We start from the raw sequence: 23,863 nt of genomic DNA on the forward strand, positions 1-23,863 counted from the left end.
GGGGTTACCATAATAGTTCTTGCCTCATAGAGCTGTTTGAGACTGATAAAGTGAAAGTGAAAAGTGAAAGTGAAGTCGCTCAGTCGTGCCCGACTCTTTGTGACCCCACGGATAGTAGCCTGCACCAATAAGACACATATAAAAGCCGCATTGTGGTGCCTGGCACATAGTAAGCGCTCAGTAAGCTTTCCTTATTATTAAAGCACTGAAATGTTGACAACATCTTGCCTATAGACCCTTTTAATGGGGCAAGCATGGGCAGGGGCGACAGTTGCAGGGGTATCAGGAGCGTAGCTTGAGAAAGATGCATTGAGTCCAACTCCTGCCTCAGTTGGTAGAGAATCCGCCTGCAATGCAGGAATCCGCCTGTGATGCAGGAGACCCCCGGTTCCCTTCCTGGTTTTATTCCTGGGTCTGGCAGATCCCCCGGGGAAGGAAATGGCAACCCACTCCAGTATCCTTGCCTGGAAAATCCCACGGACAGAGGAGCCTGGCGGGCTACAGTCCATGCGGTCACAAGAGTCGGACACGACTTAGCGACTAAACCACCACCACCACCACGTGCCAGGGCGAGCACAGCCAAGGCTGTTGGGCAGTGAGCTGTGTGCATGTTTGGGGGGTGGAGTGGCACTGCGTCCAGGGCACGCACGATCCCAGACGGTTACCAAATGGCCTTCCAAGCTTTCAGCTTGGTTCTCTAAGTGAACGCCCAGTAAACATTCAAAGAATATCGGTTTGAGCCGGAGTATTAGCCTGTCCTTAGCAACAACACGTGGGTCAGGCTATGCGACACAACAACAAATGCCAGTGTGTGCCAGGCATCGTTCTCAGCGGCTTATGAGCATCAAGTCACTCGCAGGTTATCACGGCCCCTAGAAAGTAGGTGTCTTTCACATCCCCCTTTTATGCAGGAGCCGGCCCCAAGGTCAGGCAGCCCGCGAGGGATGGGGCGAATAGGGGAGTCCTCCCACCACTGCCGGCGCCAGGCGCCCACTTTTCCCGGCGAAGGGGTCCCGGGAAGCCGCCCCCGGGCAGCCACGCTGGAAAAGGAGAGCTTGTGGGCAAGGGCGCTTAGGGCAGCCCACCCTGGTAGCACCCCCTGCGGAGTCGGGGGTGGTGGTGTGTGGAGGGGGGCGCAAATCCAAGCCGCAGAACGTTCCAGAACCTGGGTGGGGCGGGGGGTGCGGGGAAGGAGAACCCCGTGTCCCGCAGACATTCCCGCGCGGAGAAGCGTGGCCGTGGACCAGGCCCCTCGCGCTCCGGAGTCGCGGAGTAGGGACGCGCGCGCGCGCGCGCGCGCACGGACCGCATCGCACCGCACCGCAGCGCACGCGCACACGGGGGGGCAGGATCGCCCGCCGCCCAGGACGCGACGGGAGGCCTGGAAAGTTCCAGCTGGTTCGAGAAGCGTACGTAGCCAGCGCAGGGTCGGAGGGAGGCTATCGGTGGCTGCCGGCGGCTGCCTGCGGCTTCCGGCCGGAGAGACCCGCGGCGCGTCTCCGCTCCGTCGCGCCGGCCCGGCTAGGGTGCTGGGGGCTGGGGCGGGGCGGGGAAAGGGCCCCAGTGGGGCCCGCACGCCGCCGAGAGCCGGGCTTTTCGATGGGGGCGCGGCGCGGCCGCCTTAAGGAGGGGGCGTGGCTGGCGCCCGTGTGGGGGGTGTGGCCCGCCGAGGGGGCGTGGCAGCTCCGTCTGCGCAGCTGCCAGCGCCTTTAAGCCCGGGCTCGCGCGGCCAGAGCGTGCTGTCGCCGCCCGGGAGCCTTCCGGCCCAGTCAGCCGAGCCCGTCAGCTTCTCCGCGCGGGTCAGCCCACCCCCTTCCCACCCCTCCGGTGTCCCGGGAGCTGGCTCGGTGCGGAAGCCGCGCGCCATCCATTCGGGCATGCCCCGCTACGAGCTGGCTTTGATCTTGAAAGCCATGCAGCGGGTAAGTGACCTTCCTACCGCCCCCCCCCCCCCCCCCACCATCTCACCTCTCCTCAGAGCCCGCCTTCCCCGCTAGGCCGCCGCCGCCGCCCCTTCCCTCAGTCCCCGCGCGGCCGGAGGTTGAGGAGGGAGGCGGGGGGACCGGGGCGGGGGGCGTTCTCGCTTGAGGGGGCGCTTGTGGAGGGAGGGAGGCCCCCGCCGGCCCGGCGAGGCCGCGTGCGCGCGGGAGGCGGGGGTGTGCCGGCGCGGGAGGGTGTGTGCCTCGCACGCGGCCTCGCCGGGCGGGAGGGCGGGCGGGCGGCGGGAGGTGGGGGGACGGGCCGGCCCTCGGGATCCCAGTGAGAAGGTCCGCGGGGAGGACACGCGCCAGCGCGGGCCCGGAGCCCGGGGCCCCCCGTGCGCCCGCCGTCGCGAAGCTGCCTCGTCGCCGGCCCCGCTCCGCCGCCGCCCACTCGCCTCAGCCTGCCTCCGCCGCCCGCCCGCCCGTCTTCCACTGTAGCGCCCGCCGGCCGCCCCGGAACCGTCCGTGCTCAATAACACCTTCTCCAAAGCGTGTGTGTGTGTGTGTGCGTGCGTGCGTGCGCGCGCGGTTGTGTCTGGACCACGGTCGCGTAGAACCGGCTCTCACGTTAAAAAAAAAAAAAAAATTCTTTGACTTTCTCTTTTTCTGACTTCAGCGGCAGTCCTGCTCCGGGTGCCCTTAGCCCAGTTTTCATTCATCCAAGTTGTGGCCTTATTTATTTTTTATTTTTGCGCCTTCCGAAAGAAACTTGGCTTCCCCACTTTACCCCCGCCCTGCTTTTGATTGCTCTTGAGGTAGGGGATTTCAGATTTGGAGGGATGCTAAGCGATCCTGCAAGCCCTTTCTACTCCAGGGAATGGTGTGGCCGAGGACAGGGACCCCGCAGCCCGGAGCCGCTCTTCGTTCTCTGTTCTGGGTCAGGTGCTCCTCAAGCCGTCGCCGAAACCCCCATTCTTCTGTGAATTTGGTAATGTAGCGTGTGGTGTATGCTTTTTTTTTTCCTCCCCCCTCCCCCCCTTCCCTTGCAGGTATAGATAACGACAACAACAACAAAAGTTAATGTTTGGACTTTGGGAACATAGCTAGCTTCTTAACAGCGCCAGAGACTTGGGCACATTGTATATTTCGGGTCAGTTTTGAAAACGAGCTGTTAGAAAGTTAGGTGGTACTTAAATTTGGGGCTATTGGAAAACTACCAATCCCAGAGCATTAGGAAATTTTTACGTTCTTGGCACACTATGAGCTGGGAAGGCACCAGTGTCTCTGGATCAGGTCTGGAGAGACTGGTCAGGCATGCTGTTGTGGCCTCAAGCTTGTTCTTCCTGAATTTGGGAGACGGTAAGGTTGCATTGTTTAGCCTCTTAAGTATTACCGCTTTCTTGGCCCACTTCCCTCTAAAATGTAGTGCTTAAAGAGAATAGGAACAATTAAAAAAAATCTTCCTTTTAACTTACCCGTTTTAGGAGGTATCAGAACCTGGGAAATGTATTGAAATTTCTTTTAACCTTGTTTTAGGGAGAAAGCAAGTATCATGAGTCAAAGTGTATAGTGTTTGTTTATTCTATAAACCTTTGAAATGAAAATTCAGAACTCTTTATGTTTAGCATAGCTGCCAAGTACTGTACATTTGTTCACAGAGCTTCTAGTATGTTAAATGTATTTATTATGTTATATACTTTTTTTTTTTGGTATCCTGTACCAACCACTATTCAATCATCTGTGGTGTGGAGCACACATATTTTTATTTCACATAAGCTACATAGTGCAGTTTAAAATAATAATTCAATTAACCTTTCTTGAAATCCTGGCAAGTGTGGTGTGGGGGTGCTTTGCAGATAATCAAGGTGAACTCCTGCCTGGAGGCGCAGGCCTCCATGGCTGCAGATAAGGACATTGTAACGATGATGAAGTTGTGTTGAAGAGATCCTTGACCTAAATAAAGTAAGATTAAACAACAACAAAAAAAACCCTCTCTTTTTTGTATTCATAAAACTTTTGAGTAGGTTGTCAATTTGAGTAACAAACATAAAACTTCCTGTCTTCCAAGTTCTGCTTGCTTTCAATTTGGGAAAATTGAGTTCTAAAATAAGATCAATACTTTGGGGGAAATAAGTGAAAAATGCGACGATGAACTTTGACAGGCTTTAGGGAAACCTTTCTAATATGCAGCAGTTTTGTGGTTCTGTTGTAGGTAGCGTGTTGTATGTAATTCCCCAATTTTAAGTAACACATCTTTTATATTTTTAGATTCTGAAATGTGTATGTCTCTTATGGTGTACCTTTTTGATGATTTAATTTCCACCTCCCTCAAGTCATTTATGTATTTTGGAATGGAGGGAATACTCTAGGTAATTCTTAGATGCGGATATTGAGACTAATTTTTGCAGTCTTTTCATAGATTTCCAGAGAGATTTTCCTGTTTCTTTTTTGGGGGGGATATTCTATAGGCCTGAAGAGCGTTTGAGCCTGGTTGGCTACAGTCCATGCAGTTGCAAAAGAGCTGGACGTGACATAGTGACTAAACCACCACCGTAGGCCTGAAGAGTATTCCTCCTCTCTTTAGGGTGTATTACTTTTCCTTCTCCCAACTCTTGAATTTCCTTTGACTCCCTAGCTCAGAGTCCTTAAAATTGAGCATAGAAGAGGTGTTGAATTTAACAGGCAGACACTGTGTTGAGGCTTTCATAGCATTTCTTGTGTTGGAGCCCCACTGCATTGTAGCAGTCTCTCTGTGAGTCCCCATTGGAAGACTTCAGGGTGTAGTAGGTAGAATGAATCCTTATTGAACTATATTCAGTTGTATGTTAGTCACTTAAACGTTTCAGTGCCTTTTCTCTGTTTGCAGTTGGGAGTCAGCATGGGTCTCTGCTTTTTTTGCACTTGCAAGTCTGTGCACTTAGGAATGTAGATGCCAGACCTCCCAAGAAGAAATTTATTTGCAGGTACCATTTAGCTTGAGTTTTATTAAACATGTATATATAAAGTTGTCTTATTTCCGTAATCTGATGTGAAAAGTAGATAACTTTAATTCTGAAAATTGATGCAGTAAAGTCATGGACGTGGTGAAATTAGACTTTTAAAGGTCATGATTAAAGCCATTTGAGAAGATGGATGCTTAGACCAGTATTAGACCATTATGTAGAAGAGTTTCCAGAATAAAAAGGTTTTGAGAAGCTTATCATAGATTAGCATTGTGAGAGTTACATTAACTTCTTGCAAACACAGTATTCAAGGCTGTAGTGTGGAAGGACATGGCTGCAGAGGAAAGACCATACACTGCAAGCAGTCTCAGTCCAGCCTCTGGAAGACATTTTTCAACAACTGAAAAATTAACAAATTACCTGTGAGATGATTTTTCTCTCCACGTTCCCGCTGACCTCTTGCTGTGGAAAGTTTAGGTCGATAGAGGAGATGAGAGGTCCTGACTTCGGTGGGTGAGATATGACTCTGATTTCTGAGGTCCCTTCTCTTGAGAGTTTGAGAAATGGGTTATGTCTGTTGAGTTCACTTTGAAATTTGATATAAAAGATTGGCACTTCATTTAAGCTAGGTAAAAGAATGAATCGACAGTTTTTTAACTAAAGGCATGTACTGTGTTGAAAAACTGAACTTTGTAGAAAAATTTGTACATTTGGGATAGGCTCAGGAAGAGGAATTTTGAGGTTAAAAAGATATCTATGCAGAACATTTATATTTTTTGGTTACTTAGTTTAGGAACACTTAACATGTGTTATCACATTTGCCCAAAGGATGATAACCAGTTGGAATATTTCGAGTTGTAAAAGCCCTGGGAAAATATTTTTTCCTGAACTCTTCTCATTGCTACTCAGGAATTTTTCCATGAAGAATTAAAGGCTAATGGTTTAAACAATAATTAGTTCTAATTCTTAGTTTAGTTGTAAGTAAATATAGGTGTGTACAATAAAATAGCATTTATATATCCTCTTGTGTATTTTTTCAAATAGAAGTAAAAGCAGATGGCTACTTTGAAAATCTTTTTTATTAAAACAGATTTCACAAGTTATTTTATGTTCAATATCTTTCATATTTCATTGAAAGTCAGATTATATTTTAAATTTTAAGGTAGCCCATTGAAATAGTTCTTTGCAAGTAAAGAGTTTATGACGTGCCGAGTTTATGACTTAGGTTTTATACATTTAGAAATAGAAGTATAATTATATTCTAGTTTCTATAATTGAACAAAGCAATAGGTTTTCTGATAATGCAGGGAAGAGTTTGTCATATTTTTCCTCAGTCAAGCTTTTTTGATTAGAAGACCTGGCAAAAGTGTATTCTAGAGTTATACTCCAAGTTTAGGAGAAGGCAATGGCACCCCACTCCAGTACTCTTGCCTGAAAAATCCCATGGACGGAGGAGCCTGGTAGGCTGCAGTCCATGGGGTCGCACAGAGTTGGACACGACTGAAGCGACTTAGCAGCAGCAGCAGCAGCACCCCAAGTTTAGTGTCTTGTGAAAGTAGTTTCCGCAAACTGTTAGCATTTTAGATACTTTCTGGAGGCATAGGGTCTAACTGGGAACTCACTATGAGAGTGGCCAACCGTAGGTCATTGTAGCTTGGCTTGCTTGGCAATATTTGATAACTAGGAACTAGTGGTATTTTTGCTGTCAGGTGGTGGCAGACAGAAGTTCAAATGGAAACATCCTTGTTCTAGTTGTCAGATGACTGGTCTTTTTTTTTTTTTCCTCCTCACCAGTCTGCCCTTAACAGCTTAGCTTGTATCTTTATCTTCAGTAACCAGCCTTCGTGCTTTGTCTACTTGCAATCAGATCACTTAAAACAGTTACCCAGTAAGGAAAGAACTGAGCCTTGTGGGCAAGCAGTGTCGTACTTTGACTTGGTACTAAAATTTTCTTGGGTTCCAGCTCATTGCTGCAGCAAGCGATTGAAGAAGGAATGCTGTCCCCGCCCCTGAGCTACAGCTAAGGTACAAGGAGTGGCTGGGGGCTGAGGAAGCCTTCCTCAACAAACATGGTTTGTATGTGTGAAGACTGCTGGTCATAAGTTGACTTTCTGTACTAAACTTTGTTTTTTTTCTTTGTGACTCGCACATTCAAAGCAGATATTTATTGCCTTTCAAAATCACAATGCAGACTACCATTGAAGCTTCTCAACCTTTAGATTATAAAATCACTCTAAGGAAAACTTAAGTTGGAAAGCAATGAAGAAATTCTAGAGTAATGTTTTTCATCTAGTACCTTCATTGTATTTGTAGTACAGGTAGGATTTATCTGTTCATCATGAGGAATGCATCTGTTCAGTGGAAGGCAATTCTAAACCAACAGGGACTGTTTGCCGACACATGTAGTTAATCTTTCTCAGGGAAATCAAATTGAAGGAATTAGTCAGATTTAAAGAAGTCATTAACATTTAATGAATATCTGGTAAGTTACCAATTTATCTGAAGGGAAAACTACCGTCAGAAGTTTGGAAAAAGACAGTTAATCCAGTCCTGATATCCTTCTTGTGCTCCAAATAGCAGTTGGCGAACTGTATGGCTCACAGGCCAAATCCAACCTGTTGCCTGCATTGTGTGGCCTGTGGGATTAAGGAAGGATTTTACATTTTTAAGTAGTTGGGAAAAAATTAAAAGTTTTTATGGAAGTTATATGAAATTCAAATATCAGAGTCCATAAATACAGGTGTGTTGGAACATAACCATATTCATTTGTTTATATTTATTATCTGGTCCTTTACAACAACAACAAAAAAGTTTGCTGACCCCTGATTTAGAGGAAACAGTTATAATTTCCTAGGTTCACCATTTGTCTTAACTTCCTACGGTGCTATATCCTGAGATTTCTGCTTTGATCCCTTCCTTTCCCTCCTCTTTCTGTACTGTACCTTTGCCTTCGTATGGTTTGACCTTCATATGGTTTGCCTTTCTTTGGTAACAAGCCAAGAACTCTGGCATTTTGTGCTTTTCTGTGCTGGTATATTCCCATGGCACTGCTAACTTGGTTTGGTTCAAACTTAATGAGTCGCCTACCCCCAAACTTGCCTGAGTTGTTTCTGTTTGTGGCTCCTGTTTTCTGTCACATGGGACTAAACCAATCCAACTCTTTGTTCCTGCAGTCTCATTCCCATATAGTCTTCTCTGCTCTAGCTGAGCTACTTAGGTTTCTTGCTTGGATTCTTGCAGTTTCTTAGACGATCTCATACTGCTGAGGGGAGGGTAATCCATGCCTATAAATATGCTTTCTGGGGTGCAGAGATACAAGTTCTTGAAATACTTTGAAAGTTAAATTGGGATGCATTTTTAGGGAAATAATACAAACCATTGTTACAAAGCATTGTGTAGTGATGCCTTTTTGATTACTTCATCACCTTCCCATATCAGTTGGTTGTGTCAACACCATTGCCAAATTACAGCACGTTCAGAAATCTGCTCTTTCTCAGAGATATTCGGAATGAAGTCTGACATCCAAGGCCACCTGTAATACGACTCCAGTCTTTTATTTTAACCTCATCTTTTAATTTCTTTCATTCTCCATTTTTGTACAGTACTGAGTAAAGAAAATTGCTGTATATCCCTATAAATATCATTCCCTTTAATTTCCTTTGGTGCTTGTGTGACACTGCTTTTCTTGGAATGATCGTCTCCAAGAAAACATACCTCAAGTTCATTTTGACTCAGTTGGTATATGAAACAAATACTGTGGACCTGCACTGTTAGGAATTGTGATCTTTCTTTTGAACTTGGACGGTGTGTTTCTGTGTCTTATCTCGTGGACAGCTTTCTCGTTAGTGTTACAGTTTATTGGTGAATGTTTCATATCCCCTTTGGTAGGGTACATGTGCTTGAGGGACAGGTCTGTTTCATGTCTGCTCTGCTTTACCCACAAGGTTGATGCTTATTTAGCTGCCTTGGGGTTTCCTGTTCTCATCAGTCTAAAGCAGTTCTTGACTATGAGACAGCATGCTGACCTCTGGTGCTAGTAAGTTGCTTTCAGATCAGTGCATGTTGCACTGAGGGAGTTGTATGCTTACCAGAAGTTGTGTTGGTTTCCACGACTATTTCATGGCAGGTAGTCTTGCTCTTATAATAATTTAAATATGTAAACTGATTAAATGAGTACAAACTTTTTTTTTCCTCTCCCGAAAACCAAGTTGGATTCTTTGGAAAAACATGCTGAAGGTGAGTCCCTAAAATAATGGCTGTAGAATAGCTGCCATAAAGTGTTGGAGAGAAGATAACAATAGTCCAGGATGATTCTGTATGTAGACTGCGTTACAAGGACTCCTTAAAGCTTTGCACTTTGGTGCAACTGGAATGGAGATGGTAGATGATGGATTTATAGATAATGCTTTAGATCAAGCAGAAGGAACTTCAGCAAGGAGCTCTACGTCATCAGTCCCGTTCTCTCAAGGGCTTGGCCCCATACTAAGATTGGGAAATACACTTATATGTTAAATGTAGGTAAAATGTTTAAGGTATGTATGATTTTTTAAGAATTTCCTCTTGCAGCTTTAATCCCTTTTTTACTTAATACTTTTGTGTATGATTGTTTTGGATACAGACGCTTCCACTTTAGTCAGTGCTCCAGTTTTTGTTTTCTCAATGAATAGAAGAGCAAAAGGTCTGAAATGAAGGTCCTGGTTGTGTTATGTTGGAATAAACAAAGAACTGACACTGGGGCAGCAGAAAGAACTTTAGAGACAATGAACCTGGGTTTGGTTCCTGGCACCTGCCTACAAGGAATCGTAACCCTCTTGGATCCTCATTTCTGTCTGTGAAATGGGAGTGATCCGTCAGTTGGAGGGTCTTTGAAGATAAGTTGGTAACATAACCTTGGAGGCAGTAGGTGTTCAGTGTGTCATTAAGGTACCTTTGTTCTCTCAGGTAAGGTATTAAACTTTACTGTGTAATTTTCCATTATTCCCACTTTATTAATGAAGAGACTCCAGAAGATAAATTTTGTTAATGTGTAAGTTACCAGAATCCAAGACTTGAGTCAAACCTGACATATAGCACTTGCTCAGAAGTTTTTGAATTGAACGTGAAAGTTTTAGAAGTGAACATGAGCCATGCTTCCTGATAGCTTGCATGCTGATTAAGTAAGGCTGAGCTTTTGCCTCCGTGAAATGTAGAATGTATGTGAGGGGTCCGGTGAATGAACTCCACCACATGGAACAGCCTTTCTGTCAGACAGATGTGCAGCATTGATTCAGCAGCTGCCAGCCTTTGCCAGGCTGAATGCACTGGGTGGGATTCCTCATCAAGAACTAAACTATTTGAAGCTGGACTTTGTGTTCATCTCTGTCTGTCATCTGACCTTGTACTTAGTTAGACTTACGTGTATTGTAAGTGAAGGAAAGGTTGGAGAAAGTGAAGAAAATCTAAAGAAAAGAATTACTTTAGATAGGCTTGTAAGTGTCAAAATGATTTGAGGCAGGTGAGGGGAAAGCTTAGTATCTTAATCTTCAAGTAAATTTTGATTGCTATTTGCTGAATTGCTGCTGAAACTTCAGGAATGACCCTGTTTCAGTAGAATCGACGCGTGGAGCTGGTGGATCATAGCCTAATCGATTTCTGTTGCCATGTGATACCTTCAGTTAGTATTTTTCTTTTCATTTACTTTTTTAACTTTTAATTTTTGATGGAGCAATGTATTATAAGACTACATCTTTCCATTTAATAGTTGATTTTTTAAAAGTTTTTTTTTTCCCATTCCTATTGGTACAGACTTTATTTTTATAAAAGAACTAAAAGTATTTTGCATTATAGCATATGTTGCTGGAATGTATATATATCATTAACATGATTGAATTTTAAATAATTATCTTGTAAGCCAGAGGTACCTATGATCCAAATCTTCAAGACCATTTACAAGAGAATGCACATTTTATTTTGATGTATATTTAACTGTCAGCCTCTTAAGCCCAACTTTGTTTCAGACTTAATTTGTGACTTTCTTTGTACTGGATTATTTTACTCTGAAGCTCCATAATGAGATACTGGATGATACAAAATATTGAACACTTATTAAGCAGATTTGAGAAATGTGTGTGAGTGTATAATAGTGGATGAAGAGATAAGAATGTGACCAAGAAGGTTGAATAGTAATGCTGGTAATTTTAAAATCATTTTCATTGTGTTTGGAGATGGCAGTGTGAAGTAAATATGTTCATGAGTCAATGAAAACTGTTAACAAAGTTGTCTGAGGAATAGAAAGGTTATGTATTGAATTCTCGTGACTTCGGTGTGTTAAAACTGGTAAGTATGAATTAGCCTTAGATTATTTTGTTGGAGTTTGTGATGTTGTAATTCAGAGACTGAAAGGAGTTAGTGGGCCTGTGGCAAAATGGTGGAGCTGCTACAGGGGTGTGTGTGCGCACGTGCACGTGCGTGCTCGCTCATGCTGGTGGTGCTGGCGCCTACTACCACTGTGTATTATTGCCATGGGGAGTGCGGGCCTGGTTTTGCCAGCTTGTCTTTATCTATCCTATTCTTAGCCAAAACTCCAGATACTACAGGAAGTTGATTTTTTGGGGTTACTTTTTGTCTTTGTTACATTTTTAGATGTTTGCACCATGGATCTAAGGAAATGTATCTGTTGGTCAGGTTTGGCTAACATCTTGTAATTTCTGATTTAGATAATGGGTTTTAGATGTTCTTTAAAGACATCCTTAATTGCCTTTGGACCTCTTTCAGCATTTAGCTTACAGAAATTGCTGCTCACATTGACAGAACCCATCTAGTTAATTGACCATTGATTTACAATAGGACTAATAGTAAATGGCAAACACATCCAGGTCTTTAAAAGGAGTATCAGTTTATTTGGACTAGTGGATTATGTATGCCCATTTAGGCCAAGTGTACAGACTTCAGAGAGTCACACAAAGACTGAGGTATGACTTAGTATGAACTGTCAGAAATTGGTATTCATAGTCCACTTTGTCTTTAGACATCTGGGTGATTGCTTATTTTAAGGATGCCTTAGTACAGTTTGGTTTACAACTGCTGTACTGAAGTCCTACAGGTTTGAAATAATGCTTCTTGAAAGAGTCTGCTTTATCTAGAAGATGACATTTTTCCTCAGGGTATGTCTATGAAATTCACGTTAGCTTATATGACACATGATCCTTGGAATATAGTATTACTATGAAAAAAAATTAGGTGTTCCTCTAGTCAGAGTGTAGATCAAGGGGATGATGTGACATTACAATTTTTGGCCAGGCTTCATGTTTCCATAGAACGGAAACCAAGTCATTACCCTGACTGTTGCTTCCCCACTCCCACTCCAGGTACTCTACAGCAGATTGCAGATAAACTTGGGTCCAGTTTGTTCTTCCCTACCTTTCAAGTCCAGGGTACAATTGACTTGTTCCCACTCATCTCCCTCATCATTTTTATTACGATTACAGTGCCCTAGTTAAGGGAATCCCTACCCACTTTGGGAACATTTCAGTAGAGATTGACATGGATGAGAGCTTAAAAATGGAATCGCAAGTGAAAGCAGAGGCTTCTTAAAACCTCCATCTGAAGCACTCAATGCTCATAAACTGGCATTTGCCTGTCTGTGCCCTAGCATCAAGAATTCCTGGTTTTGAATTCCCTGGTGGTCCAGTTGTTAGGACTCTGAGCTATCACTGCCGAGTGTGAAGATCCTATAAGCCCCGTGGTGCAGCCAAAAAAAATAAAAAATTCCTGGTTTTGTAACTTTGTTTAGACTTCAGTGTTGAAAATGTCTCCTTGGCTATTAAAATGCTTTGATTTTGTCACGTGTGGAAACCCAAGGGCAGCTATAACAGCCAGATTGCTCTGAGTCTGGCGGGCTGCCGTCTATGGGGTTGCACAGAGTCGGACACGACTGAAGCGACTGAGCAGCAGCAGCAGCAGTTTAGTACGAGAACACCTTGGCTGTGTGGTGGTCAACTAAGTTTGGAGGTAGGATCTTTGTCAGGCACATATTACAGGGAAGGTGTACTTAAGTGTCGTTTTAAAAAAGTTGGCTTCAACCAAGGTAAATCTATGACCCAGTAGTAGGTGGTTCTGATTCTCATTCTTTGTGCTGGTATACTGTTTGTTTTCTGTTTTGTTGGCAGTGACACGAGAGTGCAGTTTTGTAACGTTGACTCTCGTAGCCTGATTGGTTTCAGGAATGCGTTCTTATGTGTAGACTGAGGACCAGGAGTTTGTGCAAATCCAGTTTAAGAAGATGAAAGTGAAGAAATTCCTCCTAATAGCCTTTCCTTTATTAAATATTTTACCTGATTTGGATAAAATAATTGGAAGTTACTTACAATTTCAAGATCTCCTGCCTTCTGACATCCAAGGAAAGCATTTCTGATCTTATTTCTCTGTATTTTACTTGTTCTGTCTTTGAAATGTAAGAGAAAAATCAGCTGGATTTGTAATCTACAAAACCATGCCTCAGTTTTATGTTCACTTCTTAGGTTCTGTTCAGGGCATAATCTCGACCATTCCTTCCAAAAACCGTTAGCCTGTTTATGGTCCTGTTGTTTATTTCTTGAAAATCCTGTATTCCCCAAACCTTTGAGAAGATTAGAAGATTTAAAAGTTTTCTAACCAAAAGCATCTGCCTGAGGAATCATCCCAATTTCAGGATCTTCTGTTTTATGACTTGGCCTCCTGGGAGTTAGAATCTGGTTTACCAGGAAGACTCTTGTGTTTACGTTTTCTGGCCTCAGTCTCATGGAAAAATGAGAAACTTCTTGGCCTCTCTTCTTCTAGGAACAGTTTTTCTAGGAACATAAAATTGGAACCAAGTAAGATAAGATGGAAAACATGAAGGTAAACCACCACAAGTTGACATGGTTGGATGTCCCACATCTATAAAACTTACGGCTTGTAATACCTAATCCTCAGTGGCTGGTTTAAGCAAGGGGTGTGTATTGTGTGTGTGTGTGTATTATATGTGTGTGTGTGTGTGTGTGTGTATTCTCCATTTTACACATGAAAACACTGAAGCAGAAAGGTACCCGGGACCACACAGCTCAGTAAGGTGCCAAGTTAGGATCCTAAAGGCAGTCTCAAAGCTAGAAGCTAAACTTTTGATCACTGCATCCACTGTAATAGTATTAGAGCTAAAAAGTCACTTTAGACTGAAGGAAGTGTTTCACATCTATTTTGAGTGCCTACCACTACCCTGTGTTGTAAACTATAGGAAAAAGTTCCAGCTTTCCTGGAGCTTACATTCTAATGAGGGAGACAGACTAGTAGATGCTGTGAAGAGAAACATCAAGATGAAGGGACAAAATGTGGCGTAATGTATTTTTGTTACAGTGCTCAGGCAAGGCTGAGACTTTAGCGAGCCTTGGCCACTAGCTGTGGGCAGAAGAGCAGAGATGAGTGCAGACATGTTGGGGTGATTATATTAACATGCATTCAGTCTAGCAGGCTTCTCTTTTATAGGTCATCTCCAAGCCTTTCCCGAAAGAATTGACTGTATATGATGGTTGTTTAATGCTTGCTTCTTTCCCACAGGACTTTTACCTAGTAATCCACCTTGATTAGTAATCTGTCTTGATGATGTTGACTTGAAGTACATGTTTTTTTCCGTTTTGTAGAAGTGAGAATTAAGACGTGGGCTCGAGCATACACAGAAGTAACTCGTTTAACGAATCTCTGTATTGTACCTATCACCCAGCTTCAACAGTTATCAGTGTTTACCATTCTTGCTTTATCTCCACCACTCCTTCCTTTTATTCGTTTATTTTTTGCTGGAGTACTTTATATTTTTTCATCTGAAAATTTTACACCTTTAGAAGAGTTATAAGAACCATTCAGTTAACACTTGTATGCCTTTCCCCTAGATCACTGGGGATTAAAATTTGCCCTATTGGCTCTTTATCTGTACCATTTGTTGCAGGTATTGTTGTCATGCCTTTCTTAGGAATAAGGACTTTCTAACCATAGCATGACCATTACAATCAGGTTTGACATTACTGCAATGCAATTGCAGAATGTTCAGTTTGTGTTCAAGGTTACCTTATTCCAGTGTTAGCCTTTAGTTCTTTAATTCAGTATTCAATCAAGGTTCATGCATTTGGTTGTTATGTAGTCTCCTTGATCTTGAACAGATCTTGAACCGTTCTTTGTCATTAAAGACATTGTTAGTTTGAAGAGTCCAGGACCTCTGGTCTGGAGAGTCCCTCGATTTGAATTTGTCTAGTTGCTTTCTCATGATTAGAGATAGATTAAACATTTTTGGCAGGAATATTACACAGGGATACCAATGTATTATACCAGGAGACAGGTCAGTTTGTCCCACTCTTGGGGATGTCATGCAATCATTTGGTTAGGGTGATATCCACCAGATTGTTCCATTATTAATGTACTTTTTTTCCTTTAGAAATTATTAAGTGGTTTATGGAGTGACAAACTTGATGCTGAATATTCTTTTCTCCAGCAGTCTTCCATTGGATTTAGCATTTATTGATAATTCTGAATCAGTTGGGGTTACAAAGAGTTGGACACAACTGAGCAACTCACACACACACGTGTGTATGTGCATGCACATACTAAATCAGTTTTTGCTGGAGTCTTTCAAAGCAAATGCAGATACAAAAATTCACCTGTAAATATTTAGTATATATCTAAAAGGTAAGGGCTTAAAAACAAACAAAAAACAGTGCCTTTTTGCCACCCAACTATAATTCCTTAACATGTGATATCCATATACAAATGTCCTAAATTGTCTGAGATGTGTCACTACAATTGACTTGCTTAAATCTGAATCCCAGCAGAGTCGACAGGTTGTATTTACTTGATGTTTTTGCAAGAGTTCTGGGGTATAGCATCATGTCAGAAGGCAGCTGTTGTCAACTTCATCCATCTGTTCTGAAGTCCCCATCAGACATTTTCACCTTTTAGCATCAACCATAACCATTGCCTCAGAACATTATTTCATTAGGGATTACAGAAGATGATTCTCAGATGGCCTCATTTCCTCTGAATTGATTAGCAGATTTTTTTTTTTCTGACTTGTATTTATTTCTACTTTTTACGTATATCTTCCTGGGGAGTGTTGTGAAAGGATACATTCTTCATCTTTACTTCGCAGAGGATGGTTCTGGACTTCCTTAGTAATTCTTTTAATATGTCCTCAAATTTTCTTATCTGTAAATTGGGAGCAGTCATCATGCCTACCTCTTGTGAGGATTAAATGATCTGGTGCATGTTGTATAAAAGTGGTGCCTGGCACTCGAGTTGGGAAGTGCTAGTTATTAAAGTCAGAGAAGGCAATGGCACCCCACTCCAGTACTCTTGCCTGGAAAATCCCATGGATGGAGGAGCCTGGTAGGCTGCAGTCCATGGGGTCGCTAAGAGTCGGATACGACTGAGCGACTTCACTTTGACTTTTCACTTCCATGCATTGGAGAAGGCCATGGCAACCCACTCCAGTGTTCTTGCTGGAGAATCCCAGGGATGGGAGCCTGGTGGGCTGCTGTCTATGGGGTCGCACAGAGTCGGACAGGACTGAAGTGATTTAGCAGCAGTAGCAGTAGCAGTTATTAAAGTAAGTTTTTAATGAACTCTTCAGGTGTTAGTGGAGAGGCAGAGATGGGAAAGATTCTTCCTGTGTTGACATCAGCAGGACGCTGGGGCCTGTGTCGAGGGAGCTGAGGGAGGTGCTGCTTGCCCACACCAGCATGGAAACAGCTGTAACACACGAAGCACGTGTCACTGCTCATGGTGAAGCGGCTGTTGATGATTGCAGAGGTGAGATCTGGGACACGTTCTGAAGTGGAGTTAGCACAGCGAAGGAATGTAGGTAGATAGATGAGATGGTGGCTCCAGACAGGTTTCTATTGTGTCATGGCCCATTGAGGTTTTTATCGGAACAAAGGGCAGCATGCTTGCCTAGTCTGATTTACCTTGTCATTCTGTACACTCTCAACCACTGCTGTTTGAGATTGCAAATCACTTTCCTCAGGGAGGAAATGCTGACCTACTTCTTGGCCTTTTAATCTACCTTCTTATACTGCTTTAAAACCCAGTTGTTGATGACTGTATAGACTATTGGAAGTTTAATACTCTTGATCAGGTGCTTACTCATTAATATTGGATTCATTTAACAAACATTTGAGCCTTGTAGTGTGTAAGATAATGATCTAGACAGACCAGCCACATCTGTGAACCTGAGAAACTAGCCTCTGCCCTCTTGGAATTTACATTCTGGTAGTGAGGTGACAGTATACATAAGGAAAATTTATTAAAGTATGTTAGAAGGTGTTGCATGCTGTGGGGGAAAAAATAAATCAGGTTAAGGAGAGATGGAGATGATTAGGGAAATGGTCAGGGTGCTAGCAGTTGAGATTATATGTTCTGATTGTGGGTATATTTTTGAGATAAAGCCAGCAGATTTTGCTGATGATTGATTGTGTGTGGGTGGAGGGAAAGTGAGCAAGCCTTCAAGTGAAAGTGACTCAGTCATGTCCGACTTCGCAACCCCATGGTCTTTGCAGTTCATAGGATTCTCCAGGCCAGAATACTGGAGTGGGGAGCCTTTCCCTTCTCCAGGGGATCTCCCCAACCCAGGGATTGAACCTGGATCACCTGCATTGCAGGTGGATTCTTTACCTACCGTCTGAGCCACAAGGGAAGCCCAAGCCTTCAAGGATCGCTGTTAATTTTTGACTGGAGCAATAATAGTAAGGATGGAATTGACATTCTCTGAGATGAGGAAGAATTCAGTGGAATAGTTTCAGAGTGGATGAGCCAAATTGTGCGTACTCCGAGAAAAGGATAGGTGGTTACAAACAGTTCATTCAGTAAGAAAAGTGGTCCTTAGGTTTTACTATGAGAACTCATGTTTATAGATCATAGAGCTGACTCTTTCAGTCTAATGTCTTAAAGATGGAGGTTAGCAGAGGAAGGAAGTTAGCAGAAGAAAGGATGACTGAGACTCATATAGCCATGGTAACAAGGTCAGGTGTAGAATAGACTTTGAGACTTAATTTTTTAATTCTAACGCTGAAAAAGAGAATGGAAGCAAAAGCCTTCGTCTTGGATGAGAAACTGGTTAAACCTTGGTCTTCTAGCTGGATTTTCTGATCTGCATGTTTGTACTTATATAGGAAGCCTGTACCTGGGACTTATTTTTGTTTTAATCTCTTTATTTTCTTTGTACATATATCCATCACGTATGATTATACATAGATATTTAAGTTGGACTTTATCCTATGTACTTTTTGCAGTCTCTTCTGTTAACATTTGTTATTTATACATCTCAGGTGTTTTCTCTGCAAGCTCAAAAATTTTTAAACTTTTTGATGATGATGTTGAACGATCTTTTATTAATATTGTTTCTGTTATTAAATTGCCCTTTTCATTAAAGGTAGTATTGTGTGGTGATTAAGTGAAGAAGCAGTTTAGACACAGATGGGAGTACAAATCCAGATGTAAACACAAATAACTGTATCTTGGGGTGTTACACTACCTCACTGGTTTCAGTTTTCTTGTGTGTAATATCATAATAATTGTACTTCTCCTACAATTATTGTGAGGATTAAAGTAATGCAGAAAGCACTTTAAGCACAATACCTGCAAGGTGTCAGGACTTAGTGCCAAGGTTTTATTTTTTAATCTCCATTATGTATAACTAACATGATAATCAATCTTTTATAAGCAAACCGCGCTGAGCCTTTTGAATTCTTCCCCATTCAAAGTTAACACCAATGTTTAGTCGTTGGGATTACATGATACGGTACCATAGGCACTACAGCTCTGTTATTTTACGTTTTCATTTCTCTCATAGAAATAGGTTATTGGAGTTTGCTCCATACACATGTTCTAGTATCATCCAATAAAGGTTGAAACCCGTGGTAGTTTCAAAGTTGCCCCCATACCCAAAAGGCCGCCTTCATTCGCTGAGACTTCTTTAGAAGAACAAACAAAACCAAAAAGAGCCATTGTGAGCCACACTTGTGCAGTGGTAGAAACAAATTAAAATGACTACATCTCAGGGGATTTTTGTATATGGATGAAGTGATAAGTCTGATGGTTTATGAACTTTCCTAGATGAAGAAGATTTTATTTGAAGAATTAGTTTACTTACCTGGGAAGCCATCCCTCCTAATCCCCTTCCCACCAGTACTTGGCTGAAAAGTTCTGCTTGGTCGAGGCTGCTGGAGTGGGGCTTTAATCCCTGCTCATTCCGCCTCACCTCCCTCCCCTGTGATGGGACACGGGGACTAGGAACCCTCAGAATATAAACCCTCAGAATAAGCCATTTGAGTTTAATTCAGGGCTTCGAACATTTCTTATATACTTCGAAAAGCTCAGCGAGATTGTAGGCATAGTTGAAATACTTTGCCAAAGAAATTTAAGGGCAGACTCCTTAAAAGTTTTAGGGACTGTTATATGACTACAGATAATATCTCCAGCTCCACTTGTAATTTTGAATAGGCTGGAATTGATCTAAGTTCTATTAGAAGCACTCAGCTTTCATTTTGGTGTCACTGATAAACTGCTCTTATAGCCAACTGTACGTTTTTAAGGTAAGCAGGGATTGGGCAACGGAAGGTCTTGTTACGAGCATTTACATACCCAGACGAGTAACCTGTCCCACTAGTGGAATTGGGTTTATTGGACTTCGAGTCAAGGTGAAAAATATGTCTGAAAAGTAGATTTTTATATAAATTTAGTGAGGTTTTTTTTTTTTTTCTTGAGTTTTACTTGAGTGAGTTTTATTTGAATGAAGTGTTGTAGATAGGCACTAATAGTTGATGAGGTGGTTGGGAGTCAGTTTAAAATATTTGTGAGAGAACTGCGTATTTAATACATTATTTCATCTTTTATCAATAAATAATTTCTGAGATGTTCCTGTGGAGAAGGCAATGGCAATCCACTCCAGTATTCTTGCCTAGAAAATTCCATGGACAGAACAGCCTGTAGGGCTACAGTCTATGGGGTCCTAAAGAGTTGGACTGGAGGAGGAAATGACAGCCCACTCCAGTATTCTTGTCTGGAGAATCCCATGGACAGAGGAGCCTGGTGGGCTACAGCCTATGGGGTCACAAGAGTCGGACATGACGGAGCAACTGAGCACGTAGCAGGCACAGCACAAGAAGCTCCTAAAATGCCAGGGGTATCGTTGGCAGTTTACTTTGAAAGAGGCTTATAGCACCACTTCCAGTCTATGCAAGTTGTAGATGGTGAAGTGACATTCACTGAACACCTGTCTGTTGCACCGGGCAAGATGACATACTTCCTAGGTGTTACTTACTCCTTATCAGACCATTGGGTCAGCAAATGCACAAGACTTGGCAAGCCGACTTTTGACAGTACTGGATTCTGCCTGTTCAGATTGTCCTTTTTGAGCCCAAAGCTAAAAAGATCATGGTTTGGTCACTTTGATCGTCATTGTCTACTCTTTTTCAGTCCACATGCCTCATTGAGTTGATTATGATTTGGAGCCCTGATGGCTTTAGGAATTGTTTTACTTATTCTTTGGTTTCTATAGCAGATGATTTTCTTTTTAGAGTGACCATACATCCTATTTTGATGGACTGTCCCAGAATAACTTGCTAGTTTGGAAGATAAATTGTATGGTCTCCCTAGATAATAGAAGAGAGATGTTAGATTTGGTCATTATAACTAATTATGTTTTGATATATTATGAAGGAGTTTAATAGATGATGTTAATTTGGTCTTTGCTATTTGATTCTAGTTCAAGCAGCAAATATTTATGTATGCTTCTCTATCTGGATTAATTCTTCAGTTGTAATTTAGTTCATCCAAGTACATGAAATGGTGCTTTCATGTACCAAGATTGTATTCTAATTTTGTGAAGAACTCCCAATAAAACACTGCTTTTTGAGAAGGAAGCCCCTTCCTGTTGGGAGGAGTCTCTCTGTTTCACGACACCCTTGTGTTTGATTGAAATTGGCTGAATTTATTACAGTGGCCATTATAACTAGGGGACTATTTCTTTATACATTCTGTGACTATTACTTACCTTATATTGTTTTCTTAAAAATGCATTACGAAGGAACCAGCTCACATACTTATCGTTACTATACCTACTTTATTCCTTGTCCTACATTTCTCACTTAAGGGATTTCTCTCAACTGTGAACCAGCTTAGTCCTAGAAATATGAAAACATAAATTAAAAGGCTTCTTTTTAGCAGCTGGAGAAAAAATTTTTCCATGTGGCTTCTTTCTAACAGTAAAGGAACTCTGGATAGTGTTCATTATATTTTTGTTGTAGAAATGTTTGCTTTTAAAAAGAGTGAGAAAAAATATGCAAAACATACTGTATGTTTTATTTGAGACCATTTTAAGGAATTGCACAGTTCATTTTCTGAAAGGCTGAAGTTCAAGGCTGTGACAATCTCTAAATGACTAGATATGAATTTGGTGCATTGCCTTGTAGTATTTTACATCTTTCTATAAACTGATTTGACCTATTTTCCTTTTCCAATCTTAACTAGGTGCTGATTTCTGGATGTTTTTTGTTTAAATTGGAAAAATCTTAAGTCTGTCCACAGACTGACGGTGTCCTGTGAGATGGGGGCTGCCGGCAGTGGCTTTTGAAGGATCTGAGGAGGCAGAAAGCGTTGCGAACTCAAGCCCTGAGCTAGTGTTTGCCTCTTCCTGCCACCCCTGCTCTGGGCAGAAAGAACATCTTTTCTCTAGCTGACCCGCTTGCTGTTCTAGGGAAGTTAGGGGTTAGACCAGCCTAAGTGTTCATCAGGGAGCGCAGTATGGGTTAGATGTCTGACTTGCATCATGTTTGACAATGGGAAACAGTGTGGTCGATTTGCAGTGCTTCCTAGTGATTGGAGAAGGAAGGGCTCATTTTGTGTCTGAGCGCTTTGTTCTTTGAACGAATAAGCTGCTGTAGTGGCCACTACAGTGCGTACCCCACTCCACTTTCCCTCCAAACAAAAATAAACACACTGGGTGTTTGTCCCTTCTTGAGGAGATGGCCAACTACTGCTGTTGAGAAGAGAGACACTTGAAATGGCCCTCGGACCAGTGAACTAGGCTTATCTGTGTGTAAGTTGGAAGAGAATGGCAGGGGTGTGGCTGGATGTTGGGTGGCAGTGGGAGCTCTGTTGATGACAGGGAAGAATCTCGTAACTGCCAGCTACAGTTTTCTTTGTAGTTGAGGACCTAGTTCTTACAGTGAAACATTAAAGGTGCCTTTATAAATAATAATTGCTAATTAGTTATTTGATTAGATTTTGTTTGAAATTTAGGTAATTCTTCCTAAATAATATCCAGGTTTTTGTTTTTTTTTTTTTTAAATAACTGGAATGTTTCAGGGTCAGAGAAAGTAGTCATAGAAATACTACCAGTTTCAGGATTTGGCAAGAATAAAGTGATACAAGTCCCAGCTTTTAGTGTGTTTTTGTTTGTGGCAGTTTTACTCATGCCAGTCATTATTGACACTGAGTTTTAGGACGAAGGATTTTATTTGGTCAGTTTTTTTTAGTATAGTTGTTGTAGTGTGTTAAGCTTCAAAAAGGCATAGAGAAGGGTTTAAGACATTTCTATGTGGCACTATTATTAATTAGACTTAATAACTAATACAGTAGAGCATTTATATTTAAGCTTTTTTTCCAGCTCCTTAAGAGGTATGCTGTTAAGTGACTTGTACTGTGGTCTGTTTTGAAAAGAGATGGCTTTAGTATCATTTATAGGACTTGATAACTTTGCTACTAATTTTTAAAGGAAAATAATCTAGGTTCATCAAAAAGCATCTGCTTTGTCAAGCATAGAAAAACATTTCACTCTGAGGTTGCCTTATCTCAAAAGGAGAAATCACTTTAGGAGTTAACATGTGGAAGGCATTAGATTGAATAACAAAATGTTTTTCATATTGTTCCTCAGCTCCAATTATAATTACTTTGAAGGTTCAGAATTTCTCTCTTTTTCCAGGAGAAAACCTGTCATATTCACATAAACTCAATTTTAGGTAAATTTAAATGTCGGTTTTTCAGTGATTTTCTTAATCCGGGACTGAAAAAATCTGATTAATATTGACAATAATTTGTTACCTAATGGCTTACAGATGTCTATTTTGTTTAGGTTTGGAAGATACAACAATAATGATGTTGTTTTTCAGTCTTCCAGAAAATTTTTCTCTTTTTCCCTCCTCTCCTTGCCTTGTATACCCTTCAACAAGAAAAAACACTTTTTTCAGTGTCTTCTTTCTAGCTAGCAGAATAAAAATTTAGGGTTGTTTATAAATTGTATGTTGCTGTCTTTGTAGGAACATCTGGTTCCCTTTGAGGCAGGAGTCACGTCAAGTTTCTAGGTTAATGTGTGATGACTAGCACAGATGTACATTTGTAGTAGGAATTTAGGGAAATTTTGTGACAGTAGTCTACCTAGATTAAGCAATACTTGGTATTGTGTTTGGGAGTGGATGATAATACCTAGTAAATACCTGTTCTATCCAGGACCCTAACTTAGCTACAAAATTCATTACTCTTAGAACTCAGCAGTATCTGAAGATTCATTTTGTTGTCATTTAGTCATTAAGTCGTGTCCAACTGTGTGCGACCCCATGGATTGTAGCCCATCAGATTCCTCTGTCCATGGGATTTTCCAGGCAAGAATACTGGAGTGGGTTGCCATTTCCTCCTCCAGAGGATCTTCCCGACGCAAGGATCGACCTGTGTCTCCTGCATTGGCAGACGGATTATTTACCACTGAGCCACCTGGGAAGACTGAAGATTCATATAGGTGACCTTATTTATAATGAATAATTAGAGTCCCCCTCCCCCAGGTTGCTTTACGACCTCGGTGCTTTTCCAGTCTGAGACTACCACAGTAAGAGAAGAAAGGGCAGTGTCATGATGGGCAGTTGTTGTTGCCAGAGAAGTTAGACCACTTATTTAGGACAGTGTATTTTTGTTTTCAGTTCAAAATGATAAATATTCTTCCTGACATTAAGTGATAGCATGGATTGCTCTTTC

General features: G+C 42.0%; 2 protein-coding genes across 4 annotated transcripts in view; both read left to right on the plus strand.

Moving 5' to 3' along the window:
- Nucleotides 1-176: 176 nt before the first annotated feature.
- Nucleotides 177-23,863, plus strand: part of MRPS6 (mitochondrial ribosomal protein S6) — a 65,890-nt gene continuing 42,203 nt past the window's right edge. The window contains exon 1 of one of the 2 annotated variants that reach the window (XM_086413931.1): nt 177-1,409. In XM_086413931.1, the coding sequence (XP_086270057.1) occupies nt 906-1,409 (504 nt within the window). In that variant the 5' untranslated portion in view covers nt 177-905. Of the gene's footprint in view, nt 1,410-1,736; nt 1,923-23,863 lie in introns of those variants that run through there. The other variant, XM_086413939.1, reaches the window with a different exon arrangement.
- The window catches only part of SLC5A3 (solute carrier family 5 member 3), a 33,564-nt gene continuing 11,437 nt past the window's right edge, over nt 1,737-23,863 (plus strand). Inside the window, exon 1 of one of the 2 annotated variants that reach the window (XM_086413909.1) lies at nt 1,737-1,922. The gene's annotated coding sequence lies outside the window, so the exon portion shown is untranslated. Of the gene's footprint in view, nt 1,923-23,419; nt 23,631-23,863 lie in introns of those variants that run through there. The other variant, XM_086413919.1, reaches the window with a different exon arrangement.

The sequence above is a fragment of the Bos grunniens genome, chromosome 1 (genome assembly GCF_055505025.1).
Source record: "Bos grunniens cultivar Pamir isolate PY7600 chromosome 1, Bosgru_T2T1.0, whole genome shotgun sequence".
In the NCBI taxonomy this organism is placed as follows: domain Eukaryota; kingdom Metazoa; phylum Chordata; class Mammalia; order Artiodactyla; family Bovidae; genus Bos; species Bos grunniens.